The sequence below is a fragment of the Marmota flaviventris genome, chromosome 9 (assembly GCF_047511675.1).
Source record: "Marmota flaviventris isolate mMarFla1 chromosome 9, mMarFla1.hap1, whole genome shotgun sequence".
NCBI classification, from domain to species: Eukaryota; Metazoa; Chordata; class Mammalia; order Rodentia; family Sciuridae; genus Marmota; species Marmota flaviventris.
In genome coordinates this window covers 6,102,537-6,128,136 of record NC_092506.1, presented here as the reverse complement: position 1 = coordinate 6,128,136, position 25,600 = coordinate 6,102,537, and the positions used below count along the sequence as shown (strand labels likewise).

Here is a 25,600-nt window from a genome sequence, read left to right as displayed (position 1 = left end):
AGTGTGGAGGGGTTTTTTGTTTGTTTGTTTGTTTTGGTACCTGGGATTGGACCCAGGGTCACGTAACCACTGAGTTGCATCCTCAGCCATTTTTAAAAATTTTTTACTTTGTGACAGGGTCTTGATAAGTTGCTGAGGGCCTTAAAATTGTGATCCTCCTGCCTCAGCCTCCTGGGTCACTGGGATTATAGTAATGCCACACTCAGCTGGAGTTTATTTTTAGTTATGAAACAAGTTAAGAATATAAATCTTTTTCAAACAGATTGCTCCTTGTATCAATTCAAGTTGGGTAGTTCTTTCCTTAATAGTTTGTATTCCTATTCTGTCATATGCTAAGGCCCTGTATATGCTTGGATCTGTTTCTGTTTGATCTAGTATTTATTTTAGCCTTATTTTCTAAAACTTTAGAATAAGTCTTGCCATATGATAGGGCAAATCCTCCATCTTTCTTTTTTCTTTTTTTTTTTTTTGGTTTTTAAGAACTTTAATTTTGCCTGTGAATTTTACAATTAGTTAATATCCATGAAAACTATTACTGCAATTTTTATTGCTAGTAAATTGAGCTTAGAGATTAATTTAGTGGAAGTTAACATTTTTATAGTATTAATTATTTCCATGAGTTGATACAGCTTGTCATTTGGATTTTCTTTTTTCAAATATTATTTTAATTGTCAAAACAAAGAGGGAGATACTATCATTTCCATTATGTAAATTCTCTAGGAGAATAAGGAGCTTGCTCAAGAGTCAGTGGCTCCTAAGTAAAGTTAAAAGTTGGCCTGATTCCAGAGAACATTTTGCTACATTTTATTATTATTATTATTATTTAAGAAATAACTTAATTTATTTTTTATGTGGTACTGAGGATTGAACCCAGTGCCTCACACATGCTAGGCAAGCACTGTATTACTGAGCCATGACCCCAGCCCCATTTATTATTTGTTCCCCAGAATTTTCTGCTTTTCCTATGAGAAATTATACTTCTTGCCCTATCAGTGTTAGGCTGGACTATATAACCTGCTTGGGCCAATGAAATGTGAGTGGAAGCAATGTGTGCCACCTTCCAGAAGAAGCTTTAAGAGCCAGTGTATATTTAGTGGATTCTTTCTTTCTTGCTATAAAGTTAGGATGTCTCAGATGGGGTTACTCCTTTAGCCTGGATCCAGTTTTGATGTAGTTCTTCCTGGCTTTGTGCTCACCTAGAGTTCTGCAACCTCTTAACCAGCTTTGGAGTTTTCACAAAGGTAATTTGATATTGTTTTAAGTCAATGTCTCTTCGGGAGAAAGGAGTAGGGCTTACTATTCTACTCTATTGCTGATGTCATCCATATTTAGATCCTCTTTTTTCTTTTTTTGCAGTGCTGGGGATTGAACCCAGAACCTTGTACATACAAGGCAAGCACTCTACCAGCTGACTATATCCCCAGCCCCTAGATCCTCTTTTAACACTTCATAATTCTACAAATAAATAATGGACTTAAAAATCTTTTATTATATTCATTCCTAGAATATTAATAGTTTTGTTGCTATTGTTTTCAACTTAATGGAATCCTTCTTAATTTTTTTATTAATTTTTTATTTGTTTTAATTAGTTATGTATGACAGTAGAATGCATTTATGCACATGATATATCATACATAGATGGGACATAATTTCTCATTTTTCTGAGTGTACATGTTGCAGAATCATATTAGTCATGTAGTCACACATATACATAAAGTAATACTGTCTGTTTCATTCTACTATCTTTCCTATCCCCATCTTATTAATTTTGACAGTTCATCTGTAGATTCTCTTGGATTCTCTATTTGGATAGTCAGTGTGTCTCTAAATTGTGAAAACTTTGTCCTTTCCTTTTTAGTCCTTATATGGTTGTCCTTTTTTCCTTGTTATAATGTATTGGATAGAATAGAATTAGTATTGTGTAGAATAGCAGAAGTGATATTAGGCATTTGTGTCTTGCCTTCCTTAAATGGGATTACTTAAAAGTCTACCATTAAGTATGATATTTATAATAGTTTCTGGTACCTACTCCTTATTAGGTCTAGGAAATTCTTCCCTAATTTACCAGTATTGTTTGTTTGGAATGAATGCTGTATTTCCCAAAATACTTTTTTTAAAACATGTTTTGGGATTATATGTTTTTTGCAAAATCTTTGATATGATAGACTTTCCATTTTTTTTATTACTAGGGATGTGTACAACTGTAATTCACCAGTTTATAAATTTGAAAAGAGAAAAAAAGAAAGAAAGTCTGAGCTGGGTGCCATGGCACACTCCTATAATTCCAGTGGCTTACGAGGCCGAGGCAGGAGGATTGCATGTTCAAAGCCAGCCTCAGCAAAAGCAAGGTGCTAAGCCACTCAGTGAGACCCTGTCTCCAAACAAAATACAAAAAATGATTGGGGATATGGTTCAGTGGTTAAGGGCCCCTGAGTATGCTGGGCAAGTGCTCTACCACTAAGCTACATCCTCAGGCCACAGAAATTTTATTTCAATTCAAGGTCAACTAACCTGTTCAAAGTAAAAAAATTCAGTAAGTGCTTGAGCATGATACATGAACATAGACTTGTTCCAAAAGCTATCTTAAACAGTGTATTTCAAAGTCCCCTGTTTTGTTGGAGGTTTGCCTATTTAGCTTCCATTTATGCTCAGTAAATGTACATATATATATATATATATATATATATATATATATATATATATATATATATATTTCTTTCTTAGCTCAATAATTCCTTATGGTCACATCACAAGTTGTGATTGAATTGTCGAAGTTGCGTAGAGGCAGATAATGCTTAAAGAGATGATCCACAAGTTTTTTTTTTTTTTCAATCTTTTTCCCTTCATTTCCCTTTCCAGTTCTAAAGTCCATCTCTGTATCTTAATGAAAATAAAGAAAAATATAGTTACTTAGTTCTGCTTTCTCTCTTTTGTGATTAATACCAAAGCATCTTTTTCCCAGCATCTTTTCTGAACACAAAAGGCTCATCTAATTTTTTTTAAAATTTTTTATTTAGTTATATATGAAAGTAGAATGCATTTATGCACTTTGATATATCATATATAGATGGGATATATAATTATATATATTATGAATTATATATATTATATATACATATAATTTCTTATTTTTCTGAGTGTACATATTGCAGGATCATATTGATCATGTAATCACATATATACATACAGTAATAATGTCTGTTTCATTCTACTATCTTTCCTATCCCCACATCCTCTTCCCTCCCCTCCCTTCACTTCCCTCTACCTAATCTAAGGTAACACTATTCTTCCCTAGTGTGCCCCCTTATTGTGAATTAGCATCTGCATATTAGAGAAAACATTTGGCCTTTGGTTTTGTGGGATTGGCTTATTTCGCTTAGCATGATATTCTCCCAAAACTCCAACCATTTACTGGCAAATGTCATAATTTTACTCTTCTTTAAAGCTGAGTAATATTTCACATTTTCTTTGTCCATTCATCTATTGAGGGACACCTAGGTTGGTTCCATAGTCTAGCTATTGTGAATTGAGCTCCTATAAACATTGATGTGGCTGTGTCACTATAGTATGCTGATTTTAAGTCTTTTGGGTATAAATCAAGGAGTGGGATAGCTAGGTTAAATGATGGTTCCATTCCCAATTTTCTGAGGAATCTCCATCCTACTTTCCATAGTGGTTGCACCAATTTGCAGTCCCACCATCGATGTGTGAGTGTACCTTTTTCACATCCCCACCAACATTTATTGTTACCTATTCATATATATATATGTGTGTGTGTGTATAAGTTGTAGATGGACACAATATATTTATTTTTATTTATTTATTTTTATGTGATGCTGAGGATTGAACCCAGAGCCTCAGGCATGCAAGGCAGGTGCTTTACCACGGAACTACAACCTCAGCCCACCTGTATTCTTTTTTTTTTTTTTTTAGTTGTAGTTGGACACAATACCTTTATTTTGTTTATTTTTATGTGGTGCTGAGGATTGAACCCAGGGCCTTGTGTGTGCCAGGCGAGCGCTCTACCACTGAGCCACAACCCCAGCCCGCCTTGATGATTGCCATTCTGACAGGAGTGAGATGAAATCTTAGAGTAGTTTTGACTTGCACTTCTCTAATTGCTAGAGATGTTGAACACTTTTTCATATATTTGTTGATCAGTTGTATTTCTTTTTCTGTGAAGGGTCTGTTCACTTCCTTAGCCCATTTATTGATTAGGTTATTTGTTTTTTCGGTGTTAATTTTTTTGAGTTCTTTATATATCCTAGAGATTAATGCTTTATTGGAGGTGCACATGGTAAGGTTTTCTCCCAATCTGTAGGCTCTCTCCTCATGTTATTAATTGTTTTCTTTGCTGAGAAGAAGCTTTTTTAATTTGAATCCATCCCATTTATTGATTCTTGATTTTACTTCTTGCGAAATAGCATCTGCATATTAGAGAAAGCATTTGGCCTTTAGTTTTGTGGGATTGGCTTATTTCGCTTTAGGAGTCTTGTTAAGGAAGTCAGATCCTAGGCTGACATGGTGAATTTGGGGGCCTATTTTTTCTTCTGTTAGGCACAGGGTCTCTGTTCTAGTGCCTAAGTCTTTGATCCACTTTCAGTTGATTTTTGAGTAGGGTGAGAGATAGAGGTTTAATTTCATTTTGCTACATATAGATTTCCAGTTTTGCCCACACCATTTGTTGAATAGGCTATCTTTTCTCCAGTGAATATTTTTGGCACCCTTGCCTAGTATGAGATAATTGTACTTATGTGGGTTTGTCTCTGTGTCCTCTATTCTGTGCCATTGGTCTACAAGTCTATTTGGTGCCAATACCATGCTGTTTTTTGTTACTATAGCTCTGTAGTATAGTTTAAGGTCTGGTATTGTGATACTTCCTGCTTCATTTTTCTAGCTAAGGATTGCTTTAGCTATTCTGGGTCTCTTATTTTTCCAAATAAATTTCATGATTTTTTTCTATTTCTATGAAGAGTGTCATTGGGATTTTAATAGGAATTGTATTAAATCTGTATAATGCTTTTGGTAGTATGGCCATTTTGACAATATTAATTCTGCCTATCCAGGAGCATAAGAGGTTTTCTTCAATTCCTTTCTTTAGTGTTCTGTAGCTTTCATTGTAGAGGTTTTTCACCTCTTTTGTTAGATTGATTCCCAGGGGTTTTTTGTTGTTATTGTTTTTGTTTTTGTGTTTTTTTTTTTTTTTTTTTTGAGGCTATTGTGAATGGAGTAATTTTCCTAATTTCTCTTTTCAGTGGATTTAAATGTATAGGAATGCATTTGATTTATGGGTGTTGATTTTATATCCTGCTGCTTTGCTGAATTCATTTATTGGTTCTAGAAGTTTTTGGATCTTCTAGATATAGAATCATGTCATCAGCAAATAGTGTATTTGTATCTTTTTGTATTCTTTACCTATTTGTATCCCTTTAGTTTCTTTCTTTTGTCTAATTGATCTGGCTAGAGTTTCAAGGCTGATGTTGAATAGAAGTGGTGAAAGAGGACATCCTTGTCTTGTTCCAGTTTTTACAGGGAATGCTTTCAATTTTTCTCTATTTAGAATTGAAAGAACGAACAACGCTTGTAGTCAGAGAAAATGCCCATTTATTGAGGAACAGCTCTGCATATTTATAGAGCGGGGGGGTTGATAGTTATGACAGTTTAATGGTTGAAGGGTTGGACAGTTGGCATGGGGTGCTTTCTGATTGGTGTGTAAGGATCATGTGAGTCAGCAGGGCTAGTCTGATTGGTGGGTAAGGATCATGAGAGTCAGCAGGGCTAGTCTGATTGGTGGGTAAGGATCATGTGAGCCAGCAGGGCTCACCATTGGATGCCTCTTGGGGGGATGGGGAAGTTAGTCTTTGGAGCCAGGGCAACTCCCAACATTCCCCCCTCTTTGTTATTAAATGAGAGTGGGCGTCGACTCATTCTAGCTGCTTCCTGCTGAGATGGGGCGGTGTGGGAGAATCAGAGGGGAGGGAAATAGGGAGCCCCTACAGGAGGGCAGAGAGGACCGGTATTACTTCAGGAACCAGATCAATGAAGGTTCCTTGCCACCACAGATCCATGATGATGTCAGTCCATTCGGCATAGGTCTTGATTGGAGGTATCATCAGTAGCCAGGAGTTGGTAATTCCTGAGGAGAAGCTGGTTAAAAGCTTGATTAGAAATTTTTTAACCACCTGAGTCTGAATGAACTTTATGATAAAGGGAAGGAACAGGCACAGGGAGTTTATATAGCCCAAATCTAATGGGGTCTCTGGGTCTGCAAGCTGTCTTGTTGGCCCAAGGGGGGTTAAGTGTTCAGCCTTGAGTGGAGGCTTGGGTGTTTGGGCTTGAAGCAAACAGGTGATAAAGAACCAGACAGAGGATTTGAGAAGCCAGGTCATCCTGCAGCTAACTTTGTTTGGCATGCCTTGCAGACCAGCCTGTCCTGCACCTAACACCCACTCTTCATTCCTCATGGAGTCCAATCTAGCTCCCTCCCCTCTCTATTCAAACTCTCTCCTACCTCGGTGTCTCTGAAACCAGAACTGATTCTCTTGCTTTTCTCTTTACCTTTCTCTGGCTCTTGGATCCCGAAATATCACTGTTCCCATCTTTCCCTAGTCTTGTCTCTCTTCACACCAAGAAAGCACAGGCTTTGTAATAAAGAAGGCAGCCAAGGGAGGATGGTGGCCCATTGTTACCAGATTTCCCTTTGAGAGCAGTCAGATCTCTCCAGGTTTTATGTGAAACACCTCAACCTTAAATACTGATACTTGAAATTCTTACGAAACTGGGAGGGTAAACAAAACACACATGTTCCTCCTTGGGCCCAGAAGGCAACTGGTAAAGTGCTGTCTTATGATAAAGGTAGTTCACACTTATTCAGGGGTCACCATGCTCCAGACACCTAAGTGGTTTGTCAGAAGGACAACACACAATGGTCCCACTACCGGCCAGATCCAAGCAAGTAGGAGGTTTGTAAGGAGGAGAAGGGGGTCTGGCTGGAGGGGGCCCTTAGGGTCACTTGTTTGAATCTCCAGACATAGGGCAAAGAGAGGACCCAAGAGGGGCCATAAATGAGGGGGAGCATTAGGTATTGGGCTAAGAACGGAGACACGGGAGAGGCTTGAGGGGAATCTTGTGGGGAGGGATGACAAGAGTAATGACAGGTGACAATCATTGGCTCTTCTGATGAAGGTGTAGGAGCGCCGGGCTTAAGCCTGGAAATATGAATCCATGGGTTATTAGACAGCTTGAGTTTGTCCCCCAAGGGAGTGCACATCACCTGAGCAGGACCCTACCATTTTGGTTTTAGAGGGGGCTTTTTCCCCAGTGGGCAATAGTAAACAAGTTGACCAGGTGTTAAGGAGGTAGGGTTTTGAAAGAGCCTGGGGTCAGGCAGGAGCCAGTCTTGATAGTGCCAGAGTTTAGAGCGTAGATGGAAGAGGAGGGGCAGGGCATAGGTTTCGGAGATGGGTAGGGGTTCTGTAGGCAATCCGGGAGGAATGAGGGGACAGCCATACATGACTTCGAAAGGTGAGAGATTAGAAGGCTTCTTTGGCAAGGCCCTAATGCACAATAAAGCCAATGGGAGCACCTTTACTAGGTCCAGGCTTAATTCCATGGTTAACTTGGTGAGGGTTCCTTTAAGGGATCAATTGGTCCTTTCAACCTTTCCGGAAGCCTGGGGGCGGTAAGGGCAATGGAAATGCCAAGGGAGTGATAGTGCGTGAGCCAGTCCCTGAATTATCTGCGAGGTGAATTCTGGGCCATTGTCTGATTGGATAGAAGTGGGCATCCCGAAATGGGGGATTGTGTGAGTAAGCAACAGATCAACTACCGTAGAGGCCTGCTTGTTAGAAGTGGAAAAGGCTTGTTTTTTACTCGGGGCATGTTGGTGCAATCAATCTGCCAGTCTGCAGCCGGGGTATGACCATGGGCCTGATAAGAAGGGAAAGGTTTAGGTTTTAATGGAGTATTGGTATTGGTTCTCTGGCAGATCTGATAAGCGGAAGTGATCTGTTGTAGGAGGGTCTTATCGTGTGGGGAAAGGGTGAAAAAGGAGTGAAGGAAAGTAGTGAGACTCTGTGGACTAGAATGGTATAGAGAGTGAAGAAACTGGAAGAGTTGTTGGGGATCTTTGGGCCGATCCCTGGTGGTAACGAAGAGTAGCGGAGAGGAGGTAAAGCTCTGTAGGGTGGCTGATGGAGCCACTTGATCGGTCTTGGAATTCCTCGTAGTAAGGGAGGAGTCAGTTTGGTGGGCCTTGCAATGGATTATTCCCAGTTGGGAAGGCAGCCTGGAGGCTCGTAGTAGGCCAAAAATAAGTGTGGAATTAATGACTGCCGTCCCTCTAGTGGTCAATAGCCCCTTTTCTTTCCAAATGGCTGCGTGGGGGATCAGGATATGGAAGACGTATTTGGAATCTGTGTATAGGGAGAGGGTTTTTCCCTCCGCTAGCTCGCGTGCCCTTGTGACAGCTATGAGTTCAGCTTGTTGGTGGTACTGGGTGGGAGAGGTTTTGCCTCTATGATGGATGAGAGGGAAATGACAGCATACCCCGCCACTTTAACCCCTTCATGTATAAAGGAGTACCATCTGAGAACCAGACAATGTCCGAAAAGGGAAAGGGTCCTGCAGAATGTGGTATGGCAGGGTAAAATTGTCTCTAATACCTCCAGGCATTTGTGGACGGGATCTTGTGAGGGAGAAGATGGGAGGAGGGAGGCAGGGTTTAAAACCCTGGAAAGAGGAAGTGACTGTAGCCCCTTGTAAGTAAGGAAATCCTTTAGATGGTGAGGAGATGAGATGGTTAGTGGGGAGCCAAAGGTAAGCTTGTGTGATTCTTTCTGGAGGTCATGGGCTGCTGCTAGGGCTCTGAGGCATGGGGGCCAGCCCCTGACGGTGGGGTCGAACTGTTTGGATAGGTAGGCCACTGGTGCAAATGTGGGGCCATCCTGACCCAGAACGCCCAGACTTTGTCCCTGTTTTTACATAGAGGGTTAAGGGTCGGGAGAGGTCAGGGAGATGCAGGGCGGGTACCCAGAGGAGGGCCTTTTTAAAGGGCTTCCCTACTGCTGAGAGTAGGGGTTCATCTTGGGGGCCCTTGGCCAGAGTATATAGCGGCCTGGTGAGGAGGGAGAAATTAGGAATCCAGGCCCTGAAGTACCCAGCCAAACCCAAGAAGGAGAGTATGTCATCTTTGGTCTTTGGTGTAGGTATAGACACAATAAGCTGTTTTCTGTCTACTGTAATGGCCTTTTTCCCTTGAGAGATAAGAGAACCCTAGATGCTTGTTGAGAGCCACAGCCGAAGAGGCCCCAGCAAACTTCCAGCTGCCAGCTGATGATTGGCTCACAGCGGCCCCAGCAAACTTCTAGCTGCCAACTGATTGGCTCCTCTGCGGTGATGCTCATTGGGCTGTTTCCCCGCCCTTTCAGACCACGGAGCTGCTCATTGGGGGACTTTTTTTGACTCTGCTCACGCGACCCAGCCAATCAGCCTCAAGAGCGGGAGGAGTGGGGGAGGTTGAGAGGATTGGGGAAGCCGGTGGTGGCAGTTGGGCTCTGAAGGTTTTTCCTGAGGAGCTGGGTGGTTTGGTGTGTGTGTTCTAAAAATAAAGTTCGTTTCTTTTGACAAGTGGCTCCTGAATTGTGCCCAGCCACACTGCGGCAGATGCTATTTGGGCCTTTTGTGGAGAGGCCCGATATCCCTTTAAGGCCAAGAAAGTAGGAGAACTGTGTCATCTGTTGAGGGCCCTTTGGACGGGCTAGAAGAGTTTGTAGACGTTTGCAAGAGGTACAGAGAGCAGGATTGGATTGGAGCAAGAAGAAAGCCTGGACATAAGCAATCTCTACCCATTTTTTGGATGCTCACAGTAATTGTAGAGATCCCTTAGAATGGAGGGATCCAGGGACCCAAAAAGGGGCCATCTGCTTTGGTTGTCTAAGGGATAAGTAGGCCAGGCCTGGGTGCTACATTTGATCCAAGAGGCATTGTAGGGGAGAGTCAACCGGCAAAGAGGACACATTACCCTTGTAAGGAGGAGGGAAGAGGATGCAAATATGGTATAAGGGACAGGGAAGGAGAAGAGAGAAGGAGGAAACTGATTTATTGGCAAAAGAGGCATCCCCACTAGAGCCAAAAAATCAAGGGTGCCTAAGTGGCAGGTTCGAGCTGCAGAGATTGGTCATCACTGAATCCTGATAGTCGAAGCTCTCGTCCAGGACGGAGCCGGAGCCGTGGAAGACCTTGGCCAAGGCTTTTCAGGACCCCTCCTGGAGAGGCTGGATACTCCCAGGCCTGGAAAGAGGGGAGAGGTAGGGCAAGAGAGAGGAAGGGGAAGGTAAGCATCTCTCTAGCGGCCGAGTCTTAAAGGTGAGAGGACTAGGACTTTAGGAATCTGCCCAAGGGAGAAGTCCCTGAGGGCCACTGTAGCCTTAAAGGCTGTGGTGGGGTGCTTTCCTCCCCGCAGGTGGGCAAAGAGAATCAACATATTGCAAGAGGGTGGATTCGGGGCACTGGGGGTGAAAATATTGGAGGTCAAAGGCCAAGGTTTGTCCAAAGAGGTGTGGACTATCTCGGGATCCCAGAGGAAGGACAGTCCAGGTTAAAGGCAAAAAGATATCCTTTAAATCTATGACCGAGAAGTGGGTGGCAGTGGGGGATCTGAGACAGCAGGGTGTATGGGTTGGGAACCAAAGGATGTATGGGCCTAACGGAGGTGTTGATGAGTCGTAGGTCTTGAACTAAGCGATAGGTCCTGTTGGGCTTTTTTACCGCTCGTATGGGAGTATTGTAAGGCGAATGAGCAGGACGGAGGTAACCCTTGCTAAGAAGTCCTGAAAAATAGGTTGTAGGCCCAGAAGAGCTTTTGTGGACAGGGAGTATTGAACCTGATTGGGGAAGGTATTGGGATCTTTGAGATGAATGTTAACCAGTGGGCAGGAAATGGTGGAGAGGGTGTGGGTGTCCCATACAATCGGGTCAACCAGGTTCGTACGTAAGGGGTTCTTTTTAGTATGGTGTTTCATGTCAGCCTCACAAATGGAGCAGAATGGCCAGTCTTCTGCCAAAAGGGCCAGAAAAGATGAACAGGCCAATTCTGGGGCCTGGACTAATGCCAGGAGCCCAGATGTTGATTGTTGTATTGAATTTAGAGAGAATATCTTGGTCGGGCAAAGGAACTGGACATTGGGGCATAACTAGGAACTTCTGAGAGAATGGGAAGTTGTCTATGGAACAGAGTAATAGGGGAGTCTTTTTTGGATAGATAGTCTTTCCTCCTACCCCGACAATAGGAGTGGTGGACGGCACTGTTTGCCCCCAGAATTCTGTCAGGACTGAGAAGGTAGCTCCGGTGTCAAGGAGAAAGTCAACCTTGCGCCCGTCCACCAGAATCCACACCCTGGGTTCCTGTCTATTGATTGTTACAGCTGGGGACAAGGACCCAAGCCTCTGTCAATTGATTGCCATGCCCAGAAGGTCAGAGGGTTTCCTGGCCATAGGCCTCCTATGGGATCTAGGACAGTCAGAACCCCAGTGACCTTGTTGTTGACATTTAGGGCATGGGGTACGCGGAGTGCATGGTGCGGGGCATGCCCTGGCCCAATGTCTCTCCTTGCCACACTTGAAGCAGGCGCGGGGTGGGGGGGGGTGTTGACCTGCGGTGATGGGCGGCAACCAGAGGAAGCACCCTGCAGGGCCTGGGCGAGCATCTGAAATTTCTCAGTCTGTGGGGTGGCAGGGCATTGTTCAAACTGTTTTAGTTTGGCATGGATGTTGGGGTAGCTCTGCGAGAGGAAATATGTCATAAGGACATGACAGCCATCTAAGGTTTTGGGATCTAGGTTAATCTCTTGTAATTGGAAATTGACAGCCTTACATTTCGCTTTTTTGAACCCAGCAATAATACATGCAGAGAATCGGTTCCTACTCTGTATGCCAGCTTGTGTATAATCCCAGTTGGGAGTTTAATCTGGGGCAGCAAGTGGCCCCAGAGGGTGATTGGGATTAACTCAATGAGTTTCATCCGCATGGGCTCTGGCAAGTTCTCAGATTCTGGTACGTTCCTCAGGAAGGGGAGTATTAGCTAATTACATATAAGTGAGGCTATAAGCCTGGAGGACCCATTGAAACTCTCGGGACCTAGTTTGGGGGGACTAAAGGTGTTGGCTGAGTCAGGGGGAGCACCTGAGGCACTGGATGGAGCCGATGGGGGAGGTCGGTGGTGGGGGGGTTCATCTGCTGGATAGGTTGGGGTGAGAATGAAGAAGAGAAAAAGCCTCAACATAAGGGATCTCCTTCCACTTTTTCGAGTGCTCGTAGAAGTTAGATCTCTGAGAATTACGGGATCTAGGGATCCTCCTAGGGACCATTGACTTTGATTGTCTAATTGTTAGTAAGGCCAATCTTGTGTGTAGAATTTAATAAGGGCGAGTCTGCAGGGAGGGAAGAAGAGGCCCCCATCGGTCAGGAGAGGGACAAGGGTGGTTGAGAGAGAGAGAGAGAGAGAGAGGAGAGTGCCTGTTCTTCTACTCCTCAGTACCTCCCGCTCATGAACCAGGTTCCAGAGAGTCCACCGTGACTGTGAAGGTCATAGTGGGGTGCGTTCTCTCCTCCAGATTGGGTGTCAGAGGTTTGCCGGACGATCACGGTCAAAGCCCCTACGTAGCCCATCTGAAGTTGGATACCTGATAGGGGAACTCACCTACTGAAGAGCAAGTGTTGTGTGAGTAGTAGCAGAGCTCGAAAGAGTGGCAAGGCTTGATAGAGGGGGCCCTCAAGCAGCGTGGCATTCCCCATCCCGGGTTTCGGCACCAATGAAAGAACGAACAAGGCTTGTCGTTGGAGAAAATGCCCGTTTATTGAGGAACAGCTCTGCATATTTATAGAGCCGGGGGTGGTTTGACAGTTATGACAGTTTAATGGTTGAAGGGTTTGACATTTGGCATGGGGTGCTTTCTGATTGGTGGGTAAGGATCATGTGAGTCAGCAGGGCTAGTCTGATTGGTGGGTAAGGATCATGTGAGTCAGCAGAGCTAGTCTGATTGGTGGGTAAGGATCATGTGAGCCAGCAGGGCTCACCATTGGACAGCTCTTCTTGGGGGATGGGGAAGTTAGTCTTTGGAGCCTGGGCGATTCCCAACAAGAATGATGCTGACCTTGGGTTTAGCATAGGCTTTTACAATGCTGAAGTATGTTCCTACTGTCCCTAGTTTTTCTAGTGTTTTGAACATGAAGGTGTGCTGTATTTTGTCAAATGCTTTTTCTGCATCTATTGAGATGATCATATGATTTTTGTTTTTTAAAGATTTTTAAAATATGGACATGATATCTTTACTTACTTTTATGTGGTGCTAAGGTTTGAACTCGGTGCCTCACATGTGCGAGGCAAGCGCTTTGCCGCTGAGCTATAACTCCAGCCCCTGATTCTTGTTTTTAAGTCTATTAATATGATGAATTATGTTTATTGATTTCATATGTTGAACCAACCCTGCATCCCTGGGATGAGTCCCACGTGATCATGATGTACTATCTACTGAATATGTTTTTGATAAAATTTGCCAGAATTTTTAAAAAAAATTTTTTTAGTTGTCATTGGACACAATACCTTTATTTATTTATTTTTATGTGGTGCTGAGGATTGAACCCAGGACCTCACACATGCTAGGCGAGTACTCCACCGCTAAGCCACAACCCCAGCCCAATTTGCCAGTATTTTATTGAGAATATTTACATCTATGTTCATCAGAGATATTGGTCTGAAGTTTTTCTTTCCTTGATGTGTCTTTGTCTGGTTTTGGTGATATAAGCCTCATTGAACTAGTTTGGAAGGGTTCCTGCCTTTTCTATTTCATGGAATACTTTGAGGAGTATTGGTGTTAATTCTTCTTTGAAAGTCTTGTAGAACTTGGCTGAGAATCCATCTGGTCCTGGGCTTTTCTTGGTTGGTAGGCTTTTGATGGCGTTTTCTATTTCATTACTTGAAATTGATCTGTTTAAAGCATGTCTGATCTCCTCATTCAGTTTGGGTAGGTCATATGTCTCTAGAAATTTGTCTATGTCTTTAATGTTTTCTATTTTATTAGAGTTTAAATTTTCAAAATAGTTTTAATTATTTTTCTGTATTTCAGACGTGTTCATTGTGATATTTCCTTCTTCATTTTGTGTTTTAGTAATTTGAGTTTTCTCTCTTTTTCTCTTTGTTAGCATGGCCAGGGGTTTATCTATTTTATTTATTTTTTCAAAGAACCAACTTTTTGTTTTGTCAGTTTTTTCAATTGTTTCTTTTGTTTCGATTTCATTAATTTCAGCTCTGATTTAATTATTTCCTGACTTCAACTGCTTTTGGTGTTGATTTCTTTTTCTAGGGTTATATAGATATAGTGTTAGGTCATTTATTTGGTGACTCTTTATTCACTCCATGCAATAAACTTTCCTATTAGTATTGCCTTCATAGTGTCCCAGAGATTTTGATATGTTGTATCAGTGTTCTTATTTACCTCTAAGAAATTTTTTTACTTCATCCTTGATTTTTTCTACTATCCATTCATCATTCAATTGTGAATTATTTAATCTCCATTTGTCACAGTAGCTTTTTTTATTTTATCGTTGATTTCTAATTTTATTCTATTGTGGTCTGATAGAATGCAGGATATTATCTCTGTTTTTTTGTTATATTTTTACTAAGAGTTGCTTTGTGTCATAAGATATGGTCTATTTTAGAGAAGGAGCCATGTGCTGCTGAGAAGAAAGTATATTTGCTCATTGATGAATGAAATATTCTATGTCTATTAAGTCTAAATTATTGATTGTATTATTTAGTTCTATAGTTTCCTTATTTAGTTTCTGTTTGGAAGATCTGTTCAGTAGTGAGAGAGGTGTGTTAAAGTCACCTTATTTAGTTTCTGTTTGGAGATCTGTTCAGTAGTGAGAGAGGTGTGTTAAAGTCACCCAGTATTATTGTATTGTAGTCTATTTGACTCTTGAAATTGAGAAGGGTTTGTTTGACGTACCTAGATGCTCCATTGTTTGGGGCATAAGTATTTATTTAAAAAATTTTTTTCCTTTTTCTCATTACAACATCATATATGTATTCCATATAACAATGAGGTTCTCCTTCCATCTTCCGTGCAACTCCCCTTCTCCCTCTTTTTCCCTCCCACCTCTCTTCCCTATTTAGTGGTAGTCTTCTTCTTATGCTCTTCTTCCCTATCCCATTTTGAGTCACCCCCCTTATATCAGAGAAGACATTTGGCATTTGTTTTTAAGGGATTGGCTAACTTCACTTAGCATAATCTGCTCTAATGCCATCCATTTGCCTGCAAATGCCATGATCTTGTTATTTTTTAGTGCTGAGTTATATTCCATGGACACAACACCTTTTTTTCACTTGTTTTTTTTTTTTTTTTTATGTGGTGCTGAGGATTGAACCCAGGGTCTCGCATTTGCGAGGCGAGCGCTCTACTACTGAGCCACAACCCCAGCTCGCATAAGTATTTATAATTGTTATGTCCTGCTTATATATACTTTCCTTAAGAAGTATGAAATGTCCTTCTTTGTCCCTTCTGATTAACTTTGGTTTGAAGTCTACTTTATCTGAAATGAGAATGGACCCCTGCTTATTTACACAATCCATATGAGTGATCAGTTTTTCCCATCCTTTCACCTTCAGCCTGTGGATGTCTTTGCCCATGAGGTGATTCTCTGGAAGACAGCATACTGTTGGTTCTTGCTTTTTAATCCAATCTTCCAGGGCATGTCTTTTGATTGATGAGTTTAGGCTGTTAACATTCAGGGTTATTGTTGAGATATGATTTGTATTCCCTGCCATTTTGATTTATTTCTGGTTTTTGATTTGTCTTAGTTTCTCATTTGGTTGAATGTTCCTTTAGTGTATATCTTCCCTTTGCTGGTTTTCACTTTTTTTTTCACTTCATCCTCATGGAATATTTTGTTGAAAATGCTCTGTTTTATAGGCTTTCTAGTTGTGAATTCTTTTAATTTTTGTTTATCATGGAATGTTTTAATTTCATCTTCAAATCTGAAACTTAATTTTTCTGGATATAAAATTCTTGGTTGGCATTTGTTTTCTTTCAGTGCTTCAAATATATTATTCCAGGACCTCCTAGCTTTGAGAGTCTGGGCTGAGAAATCAGTTGATATCCAAATTCGTTTCCCCCTATACATAATTTGATTTTTTTCTCTCACAGCCTTTAAGATTTTATCTTTATTCTCTGTTAGTCATTCTCATTATAATGTTTCTTGGTGTGGGTCTGCTGTAATTTTGTACATTTGGGGTCCTGTAAGCTTCTTGTATTTGATTTTCCATTGCATTCTTTAGGTTTGGGAAATTTTCTATTATATCATTGAAAAGATTGTGCATTCCTTTAGTTTGTGTCTCTACTCCTTCATCTATTACAATAGCTCTTAAATTTGGTTATCAGTGACTTCTGTTGCTGAAGCATCTTGGTTTGTTTGGGGTGTTTTATTCCTTTGTTTTTTCATGTTGTTAGTTTGTTTTCCCATCTAAAAGTATGGATCTAAAGTAGGATAAATTCTACCCTGTAGACCTGTAGTGTCCTTGAAGGTTTCCAGTGCTTCACCTTTATTGGTGAGACCAATATCAACAGCACCCAATGTACACAATATAAAGCCTTAAACCTAATAGCTCCCACTAAGGCGTCTATTGCTTTCTCACATTAAACCAAAATGATGAGTTCAATAACTGTCTACAGTACAAACAGAACATTTGTTAAAACGATTTATAGTTTCAGATAGTGCAAGAGAGAACAGAGGTAGTGTAGTATGCAATATTTGCAAGGGAGAAAGATGGAAGCTAGAAGTAAAAATTCACAGGAAGAGTGGAAGAGGAGCCAACAGAGACTGACTATTGGAGAAAACTTGGGAAAAAAATCCGAATAAATAGACAAGAGAGAGGAAGAACACGAACAAAGAGAAAAAAATTAAAGACATAAGAATACAACAAAAATGCAAAACAGCATTCATATATCATTGTCCTCCACACACTGATGCATAAAAAACATCCTGTTCCAAATATGGTGAATCAAAAACTAAAATAAATCTTGCTGGAAAGTCGAACTGTCAGTGTTCAACAGTTTCTCAGCCCTGTCTCTGACGTCTCTTGGGATCACCAAACCCAGATCAGCCCTCTCAAACCCAGTCTGTATCCCACCAATCTGGGCTTCAGATACCTTAGAATGGCCTACGTTGCAGTCCCAAGATCTCCTATTTGTAAAGAGACCACCAGTGATGCATTCATGCAAAGGAGCAACCCCGAGATGCAGCAGCAAGACAAGGGCTACCAGCACTTTCAGCAGGAAGACCTCAGGCTCTTCCAAATCCTCAGGCACCCCCCCCCACTGGACCTGCAGGTCCCAACTGGAGTCCCCAGACAGAGGCTCTTGTAGTGGTAAACCTGCTGGCACCCAGGCCCCAGGCCCTGGCTGGTGTCCCCAAATGGGTGCAGCCACAGCAGCCAAACCTGGAGTCTTCCCCAAAGCAATCCTCTAGGCTGGGGTAGCAGCGGTAGTGGCAGTGGTTGTTAGCAACAGTGGTTGTCAGCAGTAGTAGCGGCTGCAATGGCAGCTGCAACTGCATCTGGGGGGATAGGTCACCAGGCGATCTCCAGAGGTCAGCATCATTGTCAGCTTCAGTTACATCTAGGGTATTGGTTTCTTCTGTGGCAGCAACACCTAGAAAGAAGACTTCCAGGCAACCGCAAGCTGGCAGCATCAGAAACTGAGGCATCAATGGCGGCGGTTGATTGACAGGAGACTTCTGGTTCAGCAGCAGCAACCACAGAGGTGGCTGTTGGATTCACTTAGGAGATAACAGAGGCCCTCCGTAGAGAAGAGACCTCTGGGCTGGGTAGTAGCATCTGCAGTCTGCAGATAATTAAGTTTTTCTCCATCCGTTCTCAATCTATGTCCTTTTTGTGTGGGAATCCATGTAGTGTGAAGCTCAGGTGCTTCCTTTGTTGGAGACCTGAGTAACCATGCCTTTGCTGACTGGCTTCTGGACTGGTGAGCTCTATGAATATGCATCCAGGGCCACTAATCCCTCTGCTTTTTAAGGCCCTGAATGAAGATTTTCTGAAAGATTGCTGATCCTCATTAAAATGTCCTGTTTTCTGTTTCCTTTTTAAAAGGATGTCAGCTGTTTTATAATATAGAAATAATTAGCCAGTATAACTAATGACATCAAGCCACAGAGCCAACCAAAGGGCTTTTCATCTTTTGTCTTAATTATCCTCATTCTTAGAAATACATTAGTATTACTGCTTTATTTACTATCACATTATTTACAAACATTATTAAATAAAGCTATGTTAAAAACCAACTAGTTAATTGATTTGCTAAGTCTCTTGAAACAAAACAAAATATAACTAGATTTCAACATTACCACCATCACAGAAATTATTATTTTTTGGTACCAAGGATTGAACCCAGGGGCACTTAACCACTGAGCCACATCCCCAGCTCTTTGAGAGAGAGAGAGAGAGAGAATTTTAATGTTTATTTATTTTTTTCGTTTTCGGCGGACATAACATCTTTGTTTGTATGTGGTGCTGAGGGCCACATGCATGCCAGGCGAGCGCGCTACCGCTTGAGCCACATCCCCAGCCCATCCCCAGCTCTTTTTATATTTTATCTAGAGATAGGGTCTTGCTAAGTTGCTCAGGGTCTCTTAAGTTGCTGAGGCTGGCTGTGAACTCAAAATCCTCCTGCCTCAGCCTCCTGAGCCACTGGGATTACAGACATGCGCCACCGTGCCTGGCATACCTGGTTAATTTTTTCAACTAATACTTACATTTGTCTTTGTTTTATGAAAATTATCAGTCATAATTATTTCTTCTGACCTATTTTTCATGTCTTTCACCTTTTTTCCTTTTAATTGATATAATACATCATAACACGCCATTTTAATGTGTTCACAGGTTTTTAGTGTATTCATAAGACTGTGTAATTATCATTGCCATCTAATTCCAGTGTATTTGCATCACTTAAAAAGAAACCCTATGCCCAGTAGCAATCATTCCACTTACCGTCATCCCCTATTCTTTGGCAAATATGATCTACTTTTTATATACATCGATTGACTTATTTTGAACATTATGGAATCATGTGGCCTTTGTGTCTGATTGCTTTAACTAAGTTTCACTGATATTATAGTGAATACTTCATTTATTTTTAAAATATATATATTTTTAGTTGTAGGTGGACACAATACCTTTATTTATTTTTATGTGGTGCTGAGGATCAAACCCAGTGCCCCGCATGTAGCAGGTGAGCGCTCTACTACTGAGCCACAACCCCAGCCCTATACTTAATTTATTTTTATGGCTGAAATAATCTACATTTTGTTAAACCATTTATCATTTGGTGGACATTTGAGTTATTTCCACTTTTGGCAATTATGAATAATGCTGTAATGAACATCCATGTACTAATTTTTCTTTAAATTTACCCTTATCCAGTTTAACTATTCATTAGGTTTTAATTTCAAGCCATTATCTTCAATTTCCAAGATTTCTAATAAGATTTTTCCTATGGCTTTTAGTTTTGTTTCATGACTTATTTTCTCTTCAAAGGTTTAGAATATAGATACTTAAAGTCCTAGATTATTCTATTAACTCAGTTTCCTTGGGTATAAATGCTGTTTGGTATATGTTATAGTTTTCATGGTATTGATCTCCACAGCTTGGTAATTTTTAGTTTAGGGATAAATGGCTATGATCTATTTAACTTGAGCACATTTGGTAGCTGCAGTGGGAGGTTCTCAGGGTTGCTGAGCCTAGCTTTGCATTGTATATATCTTGGATTAAACTGTATTTGGGTGGCAAGATACAAAGCTCCTGCGTCTCGGTGGACAGTATAGTTCTGAATCCTGTAGGTGCTTATACATCATAGTTCTAAGACCCTTTTCCTGAATCAGTGATGCTGCTGTCAGTGTCCCTTGGCAGGCAATATATCTCTAGCTTTCATTCACATTTTGGTCCCTTGCTTAGACTTCCTATGTTTTCTGTGTGACTCTTAGTCTTAAAATTTTGAGTATTGCAATATTAGCTCCATTTATCCCCCAGTGCAGGCCCCAAATATGGTATATCTTTAGACTTTGTTTACCATGATGGATTCTCTCACTTGCTCACTTTTTGTTGTTCATTTTGAAGACAGGGGAAGAAAAATACCTCTCAGTTTCTTGACTATAAGGTTTCCCTTTTTTTCTTTTTTTTTCCTTCCCATAACTGTCTTTATTAATTTAAAAATATGTGTTCTAGGCCTGGGGTATAGCTCAAAGGTTGCCTAGCTTGCATAAGACCCTGGGTTAAATCCACGTTACCTCCCCCCACCATTTTTCCCCATCATTTTATATGTTTGGGAAGATAAGATTTCAACATGTGCTCAATTTATCTTAAAACAGAAGTCTTTCATTAGCTAGTATTTACCTTTTTATATTTAACTCTAGCCAATTCATCTATCTTTTGTTTGTTTTCTTGCTTGCTTGCTTGCTTTTTGGTGTGTGGAGTCAGACAGTTGAAATTGCTCTTCTCCAAAATAACTATATAATTTATTTTAAATTGTTATTAAGAGAGGCTTGGGGATATAGCTCAGTTGCATGAATGCTTGCCTAGCATGCACAGGACCCTGGGTTCAAGCCCTAGCACTACACACACACACACACACACACACAATTGTTATTAAGATTTCTAGCTGGGGTCATGGCTCAGTGGTAGAGCGCTTGTCTAGCATGTGTGAGGCACTGGGTTTGATTCTCAGCACCACATATAAATAAATAAAGGTTAACAACTTAAAAATATATTAAAAATTTAAAAATTAAAAAAAATATTTCTAAAAAAGTCATTTATAAGCCTTTTCACCTGTTCCCACGTTCCCCACATTTCTGTGTGGTCTTATTCAAAGAGAAGGAAGATTCAGGAAGAGTTTTTCTTTATTTCTCAGAAATGTAATTGAATCAGAATAAAGAGGTTGCCTGAGGTCAGGAAGTCAATCAGTGGTAAAGCATCCTGGTTCTGCTCCAAGCTTATTAAACTTCAGTGTAGCATAACCTTGCTACCATATTATCATCTAGGGCTTTGTGACTAAATTAGGTTTGAAAACCAAGCTAATGGCAAGAAAAATACTACCATTAAAACTCATAGCTAGAACTTGATCTTGGGAGTGTCCATACTTCTTTGAAAAGGTTAAAACACTATTAGAAATAAGTATGAATGAATGCCCTAGGAGATACTTGTTCTATTATTTTAGGATATATTTTATTTTTACTTGGTTTTTAAAGTTGATGTTTTGGTATGTCAACATCGTCAACCTCATTTACAAGGTAAAATTTGCAACACTGAGATTTTATCTTTATACTTCTTTCATTCTCCATATTGTATTAATATGGAGGGTAAATAAAGGATGACATTTTACAAAATGCAGGTTTGATTGTTTCCTTGTAATATGAGTGCCAGGGAATGTGTGGTATATACTTTTGATGTTTGTGTGGATGACCCACTGCTCACCAATACTTTATACAAAGTTCTGAATCAACATATATGAATGTGCTAAGTGGTTAATTTACAAATTAAATGGGCAAGAGTTTGGGGCTGGGTTGTAGCTCAATGGTAGAGCACTTGCCTAGCACGTATGAGGCAGGGGGATTGATCCTTAGCATCACATAAAAATAAATAAATAAAATAAAGTTATTTAAAAATGGGCAAGAGTTTGAGTTTGTTAAAGATGACCTCCTTTATAAACATACTATATTAGATGTATTCCTGAGCTGGGCATGGTGGTGCACACCTGTAATCCCAGCAGTTTGGGAGGCTGAGGCAGGAGGATCACTGATTCAAAGCCAGCCTCAGCAATAGCGAGGTGCTAAGCAACTCAGTGAGACCCTGCCTCTAAATAAAATACAAAATAGGCTGGGGTTGTGGCTCAGTGGTTGAGTGCCCCTGAGTTTAATCCTCAATACCAAAAAAAAAAAAAAAAAAGCATGCCTGAGACATTCTTGAATTTTTTCTGCTTTCAGTTCTAAATTAGTTCACTTCTCTGGATTTGTGTTAATTAGATAATGAATTGATCTATGAAAAAACAATAATATCAGCTAGATCAACTAGAACTATGAGTTCTGAAGATTGCTGGCTATGAACATGACTTTGTAGAAATTAACTGAAGAATCAAATTGATTTAGCAAATGTGAAAAGTTGAAAACATGATATTAAATGTCTTAACCCCAGAAAGTAATTCTAAATGTTCAAACAATTTTGATGATGCATAGCCATTTCAATCATATTTTAAATTTCTCAGGTAATCTTTTCATCAAGGAAAAGCCTTCTTGGCTCGATGATTTAATAAACAATTCCAGAGGCTCTGGTCCTTATCCAAACTGATTGATCTACTCTGTTGCCATTTCTTCTCACACAGAACTACAATCTATACTGCCTGGATTCTCTGCAAAGCTGACTTTGACTTCAGGGGAAGGTAGCTATTCTCTGGACACATCAGGGGCAACATCCTTCCAGATGATTTTTGAGGCAAGCTATGTCCTAGTTTTATAAACTACTGGTGGTTTAATTTTTTTCCTTCTTATTTTTTTGGTACTGGGGATTTAAACTAGTGTACCACTGAGCTATGTTCTCAGTCTTTTTTATTTTTTATTTTTGAGACAAGGTCTCACTAAATTGCTTAGAATCCTCTTATCTCAGCCTCCCAAGTCTCTGGATTATAGATGTGTGTCACTGCACCTGGCTGATTCTTATTTTTCTACAAATCTAATAATAGAAAAAAGCTTAGGCCCATCAGAGGTCCAGGTTTAAAGTAAAATAAGAGATATTGGTTCTCAAACTTTCCTGTGCAGATATTAAATTATCTGGGCACTTCCAAATACTAATGTCTGTGTCCTACTCGAGAAGGTTGTGATTTAATTGATCTGGAGAGTTGCATTAGTCTGCCTGGGCTGCTATAACAAAATGCCACAGACTAGGTTGCTTAAACAATAGAGATTTAATTTCTCACAGTTCTCGAGCCTAGAAGAACAAGATCAAGGTGCCGTCAGGGCTGGGAAGAGTAGTTTTTGCCTGTGATCCCAGCACTCTAGAGGCTGAGGCAGGAGGATTAAACGCAAGAGTACAAGACCAGTGTAGACAATATGACAACACAATAAGACTATGTCTAAAAATAAATGGTGCCATTAGTGTTACTTTCTGGTGAGACCTCTCACCAGAAAACAAATTGCTGCCTTGTTGCTATATATCTTTACATGGCCTTTCCTCAGCATCTGCATGGAGAATGAAAGAGATCTCTGGTGTCCCTATAAGAAGAAACACTTTAATACCTTATATTATTTTCTTAAGTCCCCCACCTACAAGTATAGTGATTCTGGCAGTTAGGGCTTCAACATATGAATTTTGAGGGACACAATTTGGTTCATAGAGGTGTGGCCTAGGTTTTTGAATTATTTTTTAAAATCTCAGATGCAGTTTGGGAACCATTGAAATAAACTCTATTTGAATTTGAATCTCCTGATAAAGAAAATAAAAATGAATTTCCAGTGCATATCCTATTTGTATATCTCTTTATTCAGTTGGTTTAGATATCTCTTTATTGATTTATTTGTATTACAGATTTATGAAAGTGACAATTAAGTTCTTCATTCTCTTTAATAATTTTCTGGCTCTATGTCTCTCTTTTCTTGGATTTGGTAGAGATGTAAAGAATTAAAATTATTCAAACATTCTCCAAGGAAACACTTGAGAAGCCTTTTTCCACATTTGGATAATGATTTGGCCCCTTGTGAAAGGAATGGGTACAACATCATAACCACAGAAACCCCTGGCTATGCCTTATCTTCTTTAGGAGAAGGAAAGGTAAACCATGTAGAGCAATTAATGGTTAGTCAGCTCTGAAACTACTAATGTCAAGTAGCAATAAAAAGGTGATTCCAGTGAACCATGAAAAGCAATTTTAGAAAATGAAGTTATGTTTTTTTAGCCAGTCTGAACAAGCAACGATAATTAAGCCTCCTGACAACTTGATAAGGTGGATATATATACAAGTATAATCCCTCCATTTCATAGATAAGAGAACTGAGATTCAGAGAATTTGACTGACTTTTCCAGAGTCATATGAGAGTCAAGTGGCAGAATTAGAACTTGAATCTGTAGGTCATATGATTCATGTAGGTCAGTGCTATTTCAATATTCATTCATTCATTCATTGAGAAACTTTTGTCTATTCAAGTTAGTTACATTGAGCCACGAACTGTAGGTACAGAGTTCCAAGCCATGTTATCTGATCCCAAGGAACTTGGGGTGTAAAGGGAAAGATTGATGTATAATCATGACAGAGGTAAGCACTGACAGTTGTGGCAGCCAAGAGAAAGAGCACCTTACCCAAAGGAAAGGGTCCATGTCTAAAGTCTTGATAGATGGAAAATCAGATTTACTGAATACAAGTAAATTCAAACACTTATTAGGAAGTTGTTATTAGAGTGATAAAGTTTCTCTTGTTTTCCTTCTTATTGTAAAAGCAGTGTTTCCCTCAGAAGAATTGAAGTATGACCAAAGCAAACATTCAGAGCACATATAATTTGGCCTGTCAAAGAAACCAGTGTTAACATCTTGGTATACATCTTTTCACATCAGAGTTGGACATTTCAATTTAAGGATTCCAGAATGGACCAGTTCCAAAGTATGGCCATGGAAATAGTTAGCTTAAAATGAATGGAAGTCAGGGTCATTGTCTTTGAGAAGGTCAGGAAACTGAGACAGAGTTGTTGCTAAGGCTGGTCATCTACTTAGTAGGAGCAAAACACTGTCTTATTTTGTGGTGCTGGGAATTGAACCCAAGGCCTCATGCATGGTAGACAAGCACTGTACCACTGAGCCATACCCCCAGCCCTTTGGTCATCTGTTTGGATGTGAAAGTCAGGCTTGGAGTACAGACAAAACCTGTGAGCTTAGTGACCAGGAGCAAGTTGGTGCTGGAGATAACAGGGTAAAGAGAAGTATAGCCAGACAGCATTAGCCTCAGGGAACAAGAGTTTCCTCAAAGCATTTCTTCCACTACATCACACTGTTTATAATGGTGTGTAGCTATTTAAAACACACTGGAATGAAGAAAGTGAAAAGAGAAAAGGGGGAGTTTGCAAAAGATTTCATTATAAATACATCAGTTGGGGAGAAGGGTTGATTAGAAAACTTGAGAGCAAAGACTACTTAATAGTGACATCTATGAAAAACTAATATAAATGATCCACTGATTTGGGCCTGTGGGGAAAATTAATCTCAAGGGACACTGAGGAAGCTCATTTAGGAGAGATGTTGGGTTTTGTGTTTATGCTCAGTGTGAGTCCTACATCTTGAGGCTCATAAGGCTGGGTACATGTTTCTCCAAAGCAGTCTGATTTCACAAGGTCTTCTGAACAACCTTACCCAGTTTTATATTATTTTTCTAACAATATTAAAAGATAAAATGGATGGAGATAACATGCATATAAACATATATGCACAAACATATCTCCATATTTGTATCTCTGTATCCATTTATCTGTCTATTTGCCTACCTACCTGCCTACCTATCAATCA

At 40.3% G+C, this 25,600-nt stretch overlaps 1 protein-coding gene across 1 annotated transcript in view; it reads left to right on the top strand.

The window, feature by feature from the left end:
• Window positions 1-25,600, top strand: part of Top6bl (TOP6B like initiator of meiotic double strand breaks) — an 86,835-nt gene that overhangs the window by 18,713 nt on the left and 42,522 nt on the right. The window contains exon 4 of the mRNA XM_071616025.1: window positions 22,440-22,549. Coding sequence (XP_071472126.1) covers window positions 22,440-22,549 — 110 coding nt within the window. The remainder of the gene's footprint in view (window positions 1-22,439; window positions 22,550-25,600) is intronic.